This window comes from Argentina silus (assembly GCF_951799395.1).
Source record: "Argentina silus genome assembly, chromosome: 19".
In the NCBI taxonomy this organism is placed as follows: Eukaryota; Metazoa; Chordata; class Actinopteri; order Argentiniformes; family Argentinidae; genus Argentina; species Argentina silus.
Window position 1 is genome coordinate 4,272,097 of NC_139673.1, and position 12,500 is coordinate 4,284,596.

A 12,500-nucleotide genomic window follows, 5' to 3' on the forward strand; every position below is an offset into this window, starting at 1 on the left:
TCATGCGTTTTCTGATCGGCAGAAGAGTATAGTTAGAGAGAGTAGAGCCTTTCGGCCTCTCTCTGCTGGAGTGTGAAGTGGAGAGGATGGAGTGCTTTAGTGCTGGTCCCCTTGTCACGTCCCATCATAAATCATTAGGGTTAGGGTTAGGGTTAAGGGTTAGGGTGACTTCTGCATGCTAAAACTGTTGACTTCTCCATTCTAATGCTTACACTACTGCTAACACAGTCCCAGAGAAGCTGTTTTCATGGCTGTCACGTCCCTCGTCCTGTATCCGGGTGGGTTCTCCTGTCTGTCACGTCCCTCGTCCTGTATCCGGGTGGGTTCTCCTGTCTGTCACGTCCCTCGTCCTGTATCCGGGTGGGTTCTCCTGTCTGTCATGTCCCTCGTCCTGTATGCGGGTGGGTTCTCCTCGTCCTGTATGCGGCTGGGTTCTCCTCGTCCTGTATGCGGCTGGGTTCTCCTCGTCCTGTATGCGGCTGGGTTCTCCTGTCCTGTATGCGGCTGGGTTCTCCTCGTCCTGTATGCGGCTGGGTTCTCCTCGTCCTGTATGCGGCTGGGTTCTCCTGTCCTGTATGCGGGTGGGTTCTCCTCGTCCTGTATGCGGCTGGGTTCTCCTCGTCCTGTATGCGGCTGGGTTCTCCTGTCCTGTATGCGAGTGGGTTCTCCTCGTCCTGTATGCGGGTGGGTTCTCCTCGTCCTGTATGCTGGTGGGTTCTCCTGTCCTGTATGCGAGTGGGTTCTCCTGTCCTGTATGCGAGTGGGTTCTCCTCGTCCTGTATGCGAGTGGGTTCTCCTCGTCCTGTATGCGAGTGGGTTCTCCTGTCCTGTATGCGGGTGGGTTCTCCTGTCCTGTATGCGGCTGGGTTCTCCTGTCCTGTATGCGGGTGGGTTCTCCTGTCCTGTATGCGAGTGGGTTCTCCTGTCCTGTATGCGAGTGGGTTCTCCTGTCCTGTATGCGAGTGGGTTCTCCTGTCCTGTATGCGAGTGGGTTCTCCTGTCCTGTATGCGAGTGGGTTCTCCTGTCCTGTATGCGGGTGGGTTCTCCTGTCCTGTATGCGGGTGGGTTCTCCTGTCCTGTATGCGAGTGGGTTCTCCTGTCCTGTATGCTGGTGGGTTCTCCTGTCCTGTATGCGGGTGGGTTCTCCTGTCCTGTATGCGGGTGGGTTCTCCTGTCCTGTATGCGGGTGGGTTCTCCTGTCCTGTATGCGGGTGGGTTCTCCTGTCCTGTATGCGGGTGGGTTCTCCTGTCCTGTATGCGGGTGGGTTCTCCTGTCCTGTATGCGGGTGGGTTCTCCTGTCCTGTATGCGGGTGGGTTCTCCTGTCCTGTATGCGGGTGGGTTCTCCTGTCCTGTATGCGGGTGGGTTCTCCTGTCCTGTATGCGGCTGGGTTCTCCTGTCCTGTATGCTGGTGGGTTCTCCTGTCCTGTATGCGGGTGGGTTCTCCTGTCCTGTATGCGGGTGGGTTCTCCTGTCCTGTATGCTGGTGGGTTCTCCTGTCCTGGATGGGGGTGGGTTCTCCTGTCCTGTATGCGGGTGGGTTCTCCTGTCCTGTATGCGGGTGGGTTCTCCTGTCCTGTATGCTGGTGGGTTCTCCTGTCCTGTATGCGGGTGGGTTCTCCTGTCCTGTATCCTGGTGGGTTCTCCTGTCCTGTATGCTGGTGGGTTCTCCTGTCCTGTATGCTGGTGGGTTCTCCTGTCCTGTATGCTGGTGGGTTCTCCTGTCCTGTATGCGAGTGGGTTCTCCTGTCCTGTATGCTGGTGGGTTCTCCTGTCCTGTATGCTGGTGGGTTCTCCTGTCCTGTATGCTGGTGGGTTCTCCTGTCCTGTATCCAGGTGGGTTCTCCTGTCCTGTATGCTGGTGGGTTCTCCTGTCCTGTATGCTGGTGGGTTCTCCTGTCCTGTATGCGAGTGGGTTCTCCTGTCCTGTATGCTGGTGGGTTCTCCTGTCCTGTATGCTGGTGGGTTCTCCTGTCCTGTATGCTGGTGGGTTCTCCTGTCCTGTATCCAGGTGGGTTCTCCTGTCCTGTATGCTGGTGGGTTCTCCTGTCCTGTATGCTGGTGGGTTCTCCTGTCCTGTATGCTGGTGGGTTCTCCTGTCCTGTATGCTGGTGGGTTCTCCTGTCCTGTATCCAGGTGGGTTCTCCTGTCCTGTATGCTGGTGGGTTCTCCTGTCCTGTATCCAGGTGGGTTCTCCTGTCCTGTATGCTGGTGGGTTCTCCTGTCCTGTATCCAGGTGGGTTCTCCTGTCCTGTCTGCGGGTGGGTTCTCCTGTCCTGTATGCGGCTGGGTTCTCCTGTCCTGTATGCTGGTGGGTTCTCCTGTCCTGTATGCGGGTGGGTTCTCCTGTCCTGTATGCGGGTGGGTTCTCCTGTCCTGTATGCTGGTGGGTTCTCCTGTCCTGGATGGGGGTGGGTTCTCCTGTCCTGTATGCGGGTGGGTTCTCCTGTCCTGTATGCGGGTGGGTTCTCCTGTCCTGTATGCTGGTGGGTTCTCCTGTCCTGTATGCGGGTGGGTTCTCCTGTCCTGTATCCTGGTGGGTTCTCCTGTCCTGTATGCTGGTGGGTTCTCCTGTCCTGTATGCTGGTGGGTTCTCCTGTCCTGTATGCTGGTGGGTTCTCCTGTCCTGTATGCGAGTGGGTTCTCCTGTCCTGTATGCTGGTGGGTTCTCCTGTCCTGTATGCTGGTGGGTTCTCCTGTCCTGTATGCTGGTGGGTTCTCCTGTCCTGTATCCAGGTGGGTTCTCCTGTCCTGTATGCTGGTGGGTTCTCCTGTCCTGTATGCTGGTGGGTTCTCCTGTCCTGTATGCTGGTGGGTTCTCCTGTCCTGTATGCTGGTGGGTTCTCCTGTCCTGTATCCAGGTGGGTTCTCCTGTCCTGTATGCTGGTGGGTTCTCCTGTCCTGTATCCGGGTGGGTTCTCCTGTCCTGTATCCGGCTGGGTTCTCCTGTCCTGTATGCTGGTGTGTTCTCCTGTCCTGTATGCGGGTGGGTTCTCCTGTCCTGCTGTGTTTTGTGTTCCCGTCTACGTCTCCTCCTCTCACTGTCATTCAATCATACAGGTGTCCGTCCACGATTGGCCTGACAGTCCCGTCCGTCATCATTCGCGCACCTGTTCCGGACCAATCAGCCGTCCGTCCGTCTGTTTGAAGCCCCTCCTGTCCTCCGGGAGTCGTCGTCTTTCGTGTTTTGTTTGGTGTCCATTGTTGAAAGTGGATTAGCCAAGCCACGCGCATTGGTAGCTGTTTCTTGTTATGGTTTAAAACTATACATGGCAGGGACAAGGGGATAGGTACGCTGCCCAGGGGTTTACTTTGCATCTCTGTTATAAACATTAGGCTTCGAACGGGTGCCCCCCCCCCCCCCCCCCCATGTGTTTATAGTAGATCGTGTGTGGTTAGGTAGCTAGGACTTTCATTTAATCAGTTCTTTTCTTTGTTCACAGTCCCCTTGTTCCCTTGAGGCGATCATTTGTTTGGCCAATAAATAAATTCTTGCATTTTAGTCCTGGTTCATAGCATTTGTGTTGCAACGCATCTACATTCAGCATGCCCGCTGTGTCGTGTTAGGCCCTTATTTCGCTCTAGACAGAAGGGTCGTAACACCCCTGTGTTGCAGCTATATTATTGGTTTGTGTGCAATACTTCAGCGTTGAATTGTCAGTGCAGCAAAAAAACAATCGTCAAGACAACAGCTGTGTCGCAACAGTAGTGGCAGGACCAACACAGAGGCTGGACGTGAGACTGGTAACTAGAGGAAAGGGAGATGCTGTTCCAGGGCCATATTTACATGATGTTGTTGCTCCTCAGCAGCTCTGGGCAGTGTTGTGATGTGTGTGGGTTAAGGGTAGCTAAGCTAGCAGTTTAGCTAGCAGTAGACAAGGCCAGTTGTATTTAGTAAAAAATCTAAATTGTCTGTATCAGACTGCTGACGTCTTTCCTCCTGTGTTCAGGCCGTGTTGTACTTTATCATATGAAAATAAGTTAAAACACCTACGACGAAGTTCATGATCGCAACACTTTTAGACATCACACCCTCAGCCTGAGAGACATCAGTGTGTGCTGTAGGGATCCTCTTTGCATTAAATCACACATACAGCAGAGTCCACACGTACCGTGAACGCACCTCAGATTCAGCCTCAACAGTGAATCTGTTAACACCATAACAAGCATTTACTTTCTCTCCCTCACCTCCTACAAACAGGCTGAAGTTTCAGCAATACATTATTTCAGCGGGAGAAACAGCATTAAGGAGGAATGGAACACAAATTGCCCTGGAAGTGAAATTGCCCCTTTCTCGTAAGCGCAGCAGCCAGACCCATATTGATTGTGCCAGGTAATGTCAGGGCTTCTCCTTGGGTAATGCAGAACTCAGGATGTTACTAACAAGCAGCTGATACCCAAAGCATCTTATAGTCTATAATAATCTAGGGTCTGTTTCCCTCTGGTCGATGTTGTTTTTCCCCATAACACTTAGAAACAGTGTTACAGTCACGCTACCACTTCCCTAGCGGTGGAGGTGTCCCCACTGAAGAAACAGAGAGGGTGATCCTTCACTGAAAACAAATTGAACATTGTGATTCACTAGCAACATCCCTCATTTAATGTTCACCCTTGAAACCGGAGTAAAAATAACAATTACTTGGCTAATAATTGTGACAGCTTACTGAGCTACTCTAGATAAACACACATGTGGTTCTTGTTTCTGGAGCTGATTTTATGGCCTTGCCTTCCCTGGGTCCCTGGTCCCTGAGTCCCTGGTCCCTGTGCCTATAGGCCCATGCAGCTGGCCCCACTGCTGCTGGCCTCACTGCCTGTCTTTGTCTGCTGGCTGGGCTCTCAGTCTCCCTCCACTCCTCCACTCCTCCACTCCTCCACTCCTCCACTCCTCCTCATCCCTCTCTCTCCACTCTCTCCACTCCCTAACAGCCTGCAGATCATTTTTCCTGGCAGCAAGCGCCTCCTGTAATGTCCCTCAGTCAGTGGAAAGCACAATACTCTCCAGGGGAGAGAGAGAGAGAGAGACAGAGAGAGAGAGAGAGAGAGAGAGAGAGAGAGAGAATGTGTGTGTGTGTGTGTGTGTGTGTGTGTGTGTGTGTGTGTGTGTGTGTGTGTGTGTGTGTGGGCGGGCGGGCGGGCGTGTGTGTGTGAGTGTGTGTGTGTGTGTGTGTGTGTGTGTGTGTGTGTGTGTGTGTGTGTGTGTGTGCGCGCCACAGCACTGCTGATGACATACAGTACAAGTACAGACCAAATCACAACCAGATGACCTCCTCTGCTACATCTCTCCTCTCATCTCCTCTTCTCTCCTCTCCTGTCTCCGTGCCAACCTGGATCCAATTAAAACTAAACAATTATGTATATCTCTTTTGCTCTGTTGAATCATGCGTGCCCCCCCCCCCCCCCACACACACACCCCACACACCCCACACACCCCCATCCCTCCCTTCCTCTCTTTCTTTCTTTCCTTCTAAACTTAAAGGCCTTGATATTTGCCCAAGGAAGTAAAGCGAATAGGAAAAGTATGTCTTGGCGTGGTGTGGTGGACGCAGCATGGCTCCCTCGGCGGAGGCCAATCAGAACCAGATGGTTCTCAAAAGGATGGAGTCATGGATTAGCAGGAGGTAGCTGCCATGTAAATGGACGTTTCCTGTTTGTGTTAGTATGTTAAAGACAAGTCTGTCCAGGACGGGAGAAGAGAGGGCTCTTTTTATTATGGCAACCAAAGGTAAAACAAATCAAAATATCCTCAAATAACAACGGCCATTCTTCTACTCCACGGCCGCGGCGGTGGTCAATCAAAGTAATCACCGGTAAAACCATGCAACACAAAGGGTTTTACAGCTGAGTGAAAACCACTCAAGGAAAAGGTTGGCGTGCACCATGAAAATCATATCACGGGTAAAAAAGGCAACAGTTGCTTCTTTCTCATCGTGCCTTAATGGAAGGGCAGACAGACAGGCAGACCAGAGAGACAGACAGACAGACAGAGACCAGACAGACAGACAGACAGACCAGACAGACAGACAGACAGATAGACAGACCAGACAGACAGACAGACCAGACAGACAGACAGACAGACCAGACAGACCAGACAGACAGACAGACCAGACAGACAGACAGACAGACAGACAGACAGACAGACCAGACAGACAGACCAGACAGACAGACCAGACAGACAGACAGACAGACCAGACAGACAGACAGACAGACAGACAGACAGACCAGACAGGCAGACACACACACACACTCACTCACACGCACGCACGCACGCACACACACACACACACACACACACATTGTACGTATACTAGGTAAGCTGCAGCAGTCTTAGGTCTTAAGTTCAGTACGTAGGAAATAAACTCACCAACGGATGTTGCACAACTGTGGTTGGACCTATGGCACTTTAACCATCAGCCCCATCTGAAAGCCTCACTGAAACCAGGTGCGTCTCAGACCAGGAGTGAGGCAGAGTGAACTCCAATCTCCTGTCAAATCAAGCCTGAGTAAAAGTCAGGATGTCTTTTCATCAGGTTCTAAAGGGGTTTTTTAAGCGAGTAACTGGCTTTCATTAACAAAGTGAAAGGTTTTGCTTCCATTGGGGATGAACGTATTAAAACCCTTTTAAAATCCACTTCAGTGGAGGAAGTTGAACTGACGGTGTGCTCTATAGCCTTGACATTTCTCTCTGACAAAGCTACACTCTCTAAATTTAGTCAAGTAAATCAACAGTTTTCGGCCTGGGTTTCTGCAATATGAAACAAGAATGTAAGGGTTTTCTATGAATGTTCTCATGCAGGTGAGTTGCCGTCTTGGTTCCATTTTAGCCGGCTTAGTTAGTTCGTCTTTGAAAGATGAAAAGTATTTTCAAGCAAAAAGGTTTTTTTTACGGTGACTTCATACAATCAAACTTGACGTCTACTACATTAGCATTTACCCTCAAATTCACCATCCTCCTCGTGTTAATGTGTGGAATGGAATGGGGAATGTGTGTTTGATACAGTGGAATTCCTCATTCCATTTCCACGCATTACAATGAGGCCGTCCCCCCCCATTTCTACCTCCACCAGCCTCCTCAGCCTCCTCCACCAGCCTCCTCAGCCTCCTCCACCAGCCTCCTCAGGTTCACAGATCCTTATCTCTCGCCTGTGATCTCTCTGTCTCTCAGATCCAGCAGTCCTTAGAGATGCAGATCATCTATGCAGGCTTGGCTTCCTCCTAATCATGTTTGTCTGAGCTTTAAGGAGAGGTAAGGGGCAGGTCAGAGACTCCCTAACCAATCCTGCTCCTGTGTAATGAGCAGTAACCTAGTTTCCCTCTAAAGGAGAATGTCTAACATGTATTGTATACAGTAGGAACTAAGGCTCATTCTAACCGTAAGCATCAGTTGTTGTGTTCATGATTGAACCAAGCCTCCATTCTACTTTGGGCAGAAGTTCATTTTCCATTCGACTCTTTTTTAGGTTAAGAACTCTCTGACTGATTCTGAGTATGTAGTGGGGGCAGAAATCGGGGGACGGGCTCATTGTAATGCATGGAACGGAATTCCATTCCATGCATTACAATGAGCCCATCCTCCAATTTCTGCCTCCACCAGCCTCCCCTGGGGTAGATGTTGGATGTACTCTATGATGATGATGATGATGATGATGATGATGATGATGATTGGGTTATACATCTCCTTTACAAGACGTGGACATGGGAAGAAAAACACATAGGATGGAATTCAGTCCATCAAAAGTCTCTCATCACAGAGCATTAGATGTACTGTACAGAACTGTGGAGACGAAGTGATGAATGATCTGTAACTCAATCCTCTCCTCCATTATTCCCCACCATTATTTCTCTACTATCACGAAGATCAAGGCTGTGAAAATCAATAGCACATTGAGGCCATGTGACTGAGGTTCAGGGGCTTCAGCACAGCTTTGCTTTGTTGTTTTTACACTGTGCCGTATATGTTAGCCTGGTTTCAAGGCTGTTATGAGATTGGACAGAAATGCTGAATGACACGTTTTATCAACCTTGACTGGGGCCCTCATTCATCGAGTGAACATCTTCACCACTTTAGGATTAAAAAGTAATCATTTTGCCAGAGTATGTTCATTTCTCATTCGGTGTGTTCGGTCTAGGCAGCTGTCATTGGGAGACAATGCTGACTGTCTCTGGCTGGAGTCCAATTATCTTTTCCTCACACACACATACACACACACACACACACACACACACACACACACACACACACACACACACTAAACCTTGTTTGATCGATTTCCCAAGGAGATATCTCACTCAAAAAATTCTTTATTCTTTATACTTTATTGATGTATGCTGATGCTCAAATAAATCATATGTTAATACTATTACTACTACTATTTCTTCAACAGTAAATCTAAAGTAATTCAATAAATGGCTTGAGTCCGGTCAAAGTGGAGGGTTGAGCTGTCAATCAGATGGTGGAGAGGTACTTGTCTAAGAAAGACAGGAGGCTCATGTCCACATCCTCAGAAGTGGCCTCCTTGTGGGGACGGAGCCGCTGCTGGTCAAGGCTCACCCGTCGTCTGCTCTGTGCAGGCCCGGATTCTTCCTCTGGAGGGAACTCATCAAAGGAGTATTGAGGAAAACATGAAAAAAAAACATCATAGCTGTTGTGACCAAAGCAGACTTCCAAATCAACCAAACACAGTAAACCCAACATTCTGATGAAGTCACTGTAGATTGATTGTGACTGTGATGTTCATATTCAAATAAAATAGCATTTTTATGATTTAGAATCGCTATGGCAATAAAATAGAATGTGTACCACAACACATACACACACACACACACACACACACACACACACACACACACACACACACACACACACACGATGACTCACCAACCCCACTGCCAGCTGGAGTTCAGAAATTGACCTGAATCTCAATTTAGGGGGAAAGAGAGAAAAGAGGAAGGAATCCCAGACACATTTCTGATATTACAGCCATAGTTTCATCCAATTACACTGAGGGATTCTGCCCCAGGCATCAGTGTGTCTCTCTCTCTCTCTCTCTCTCTCTCTCTCTCTCTCTCTCCCTCTCTCTCTCTCTCTCTCCCTCTCTCTCTGATCCAAGCCCAATTACAGGTTAGGATTCCAGCACAGTCGTATATCATTCATACTATCAGCTGCACATTTACATGTTATCTAACGCTGGTGATTCACAATCCACCCACACACACACACACACACACACACACACACACACACATGCTAGCACACAGTCAGACATAATAACATGCATTTTCTCTCTCAGACAGGTGTGCTTCCCCATCCCACAGGAGCTGGCTAGCAGATAATTGTGTTCACTTCACACGTTAAATCTGGATTCCTTTGTCCATTGTGACATGCTCCTCTGCATGACAGAGAATGAGGAAAGATAGTTTAAAAATATATAAGATGCCACCGCAGGACGAAACGCATGCTTTCGAGCTACTCTGACATTGTGAAGTAGAACTATCCTTCACATTAATCTAACACTTGACCCTGGACGTATGCAGAGGTTTCTACTCCCAAAGCTGGAGGCTTTTTATAATGAGCCAGAGTCAATCCCCTAGGAAGGAAAACACTGCTTTCTGCAGGAAATCAATTCTATGCAAATGTCTTCATACCCTGCCAGCAATTAATTATCTAGACTAAAAAAAAAAAAAAAACTTCTGTTAAGGCAATTATCATTCAAATGAAAAACGGAGAAAAACCGCTGCACTTTAAACCAGGCTTTTCCCCTCACTAAACAATGATTTTTTTAAATGACGTTAATTTCACAACAATTGGACATCTCCTCGCTCCAAAATTAGGCCTCCCGGTTGTCCTTAAAGTGCAGTGATCTTTTAAGGGAAGCCGTTGTTATGGTCACAGACACTCTGTGGCGAGGTAGAAAAACACTGGCACTGCAGTGATGCAACGCAGGAACAGACAGAGCTAGGAGTCTGCAGTCTCCCCGCCTCCCGGAGGACCTGGGGTGAAGTCCTGAGAACCCACATCCTGAGAATAACCCCGCTTGATCTGTCTCTCCCTCCCTCCCTCCCTCCCTCCCTCCCTCCCTCCCTCTCTCCCACCCCTCCCTCCCTCCCTCCCTCCCTCCCTCTCTCTTTCTCTCTCCCTTCCTCTCTGTGGCTGACAGGTACTGTAGGAGTGATGCGCTGTAGCTCCTCCAGACTCGACCAATCGATCAATCAATCAATCAATCAATCTGCCCATCCCCTCCCATCCATCCATCTGTCCGCTGCCAGGCCAGGCTCTCGGGCGTAGTTGCTCCTGTCTAAGTGGGTCAGTGTGTCGCGTCTCTAAGCTTCCCCATCACCAGTAAGCTGTGTTTAACAGAGGGCATCTGGGAGGATAACGAGCAGCAATTACCAGAGATGTGGTCTCTTCCCCACAGTGGTTCCAGGTGATGGCTCCACACCTTTCACCCACACACTCCACACCTTTCACCCACACCTCTCTTTTTTTCTCTTTCTTTCTTTCTTTCTTTCTTTCTTTCTTTCTTTCTTTCTTCATTTCTTTCTTTCTGCCTTTCGTTCTTTCTTTCTGTCTTCCATGAACAGATCCATAGTACCTATTGTACCTGCTGTAGCTCCTCTGCCATGTTTGGAAGTGCGTCATGTCTCTCCTTCCCTGCAGTAGCGTTTCATGGAGACCAGGGGAGGCTGGTGGAGGTAGAAATCGGAGGACGGGATCATTGGTATGGTAGGGCGGCTGCAAGGCCCTGAACGCCGTGAAAACGAGATCCTGTTCTCTCTGCTACCTTCTGGCAAACGGTTCTGGAGCATCCTGTCTCGGGAACAACAGGTTCCGAGACAGTCCGACCTCAAGGCTACAGCAGAAGAACTTTTGAACTGATTCCCCCAGATGCCCGGCAGCACTATCTGCACTGGAGACAATTTGTGCTCACCCCAGCACATCACATAGCATACACACACACACACACACACACACACCCATGCACACACACACACACACACACACTCACACACACACACACACACACACACACACTCACACACACACACTCACACACACACACACACACACTCACACACACATACATACTCACTCACACACACACACACACACACACACACACATACACACATACTCACTCCCACCATTGCTGCTATATTTATAATGTTTATCTGTATATATTCCACCATATCCACTTATGACTGTTATGATTGATGATATTCAGAATGTTACCACCTTATTTTGTTCTTTACTGCCTTATCTAGGACTTTACTGTGAATTATTGCCTAATATGTTTGGTTATTATTGTGTTTTTATTCGTACTCCATTTACATTTAAAGTGCACCGTTGAGAGGCTGCTCGTAACAAGCATTTCATCGCACCGTTTACAGCCGTATCCTGCGCACGTGATAAATAAAGCTTGATTCGATTTGATTTTGATTTCTCCCTCCCCTGATGCAGACCGTGTATAACAGCAGAGCAGACACCGTGGGCTGGGTTTAGCTGAGGACGTCGTATGGATGTTTACGGGTGGAAGAGAGCGATGCGTCAAAAGCACTGGATCATTCACACACCTGTCTGGCGTGATGTGATAATCATGGTGTGGAGGAGCTGTCAGGAGGCTGTGAGAGGAAAAGACAGGACATGAATGACGATGTGGGTCAGAGCCGGGGTCCGCACTCCAGACAGAGGGTCCGCACTCCAGACAGTCTACAGCACAGCACAGCACTGCTGCAGTGAGACAATGCACACACACACACACGCACCCGCACACACACACACACACACACACACACACACACACACACACACACACACAGACACACACACACACACACACACAGACACACACATGCGCACACACATGCGCACACACATGCGCACACACATGCGCACACACACAGACGCACACGCGCACACACACACACACACACACACACACACACACACACACACACACACAGAGCGAGCGAGAGAGAGAGAGAGTGAGTGAGTCCCCACCCTTGTCTGTCTACAGTGCAGCAGTGCTGCAGTGAGACAAAGGAGAACAAAGGTTTCATAACAGCCCTGCAAACAATGTCACACTGACCCCTAGTGGGCCAGTAGTATATGTCAGCAAGTTTATCAAGTATATCAATTTTGAAAATACATATCTGGATTTAGGTAATTGTACATTGTTATGGGCATTAAACAGCCTTGACATTTTTATAATAATACAATAATCTGTGAGATGTTGCTCTAACAGTCTGTTTGGTCATGTATCAAGGTATATACCTTTAAACATTCCATACTCCATAATTCTTCTTTCCTTTTTCACAAAGAGCCTTTGTAGCGCCATAGGATTAGACAGCTGTATTCAGTTTCCCCCAAACACACACACACACACACACACACACACACACACACACACACATAGCTGATCAGAGAGGAACCAGCATCAGACAAGGGTGACAGGGCCAAATTTAGAAAATAAATAAACAGCAGTCAAAATCAGATTGAGTTCCT

At 48.9% G+C, this 12,500-nt stretch overlaps 1 protein-coding gene across 1 annotated transcript in view; it reads left to right on the forward strand.

The window, feature by feature from the left end:
* efl1 (elongation factor like GTPase 1) overlaps positions 1-7,217 on the forward strand; it is a gene marked incomplete at both ends in the record, with an annotated part of 104,556 nt that extends 97,339 nt beyond the window's left edge. The window contains one exon of the mRNA XM_083690838.1: positions 7,164-7,217. Coding sequence (XP_083546964.1) covers positions 7,164-7,217 — 54 coding nt within the window. The remainder of the gene's footprint in view (positions 1-7,163) is intronic.
* Positions 7,218-12,500: the final 5,283 nt, after the last annotated feature.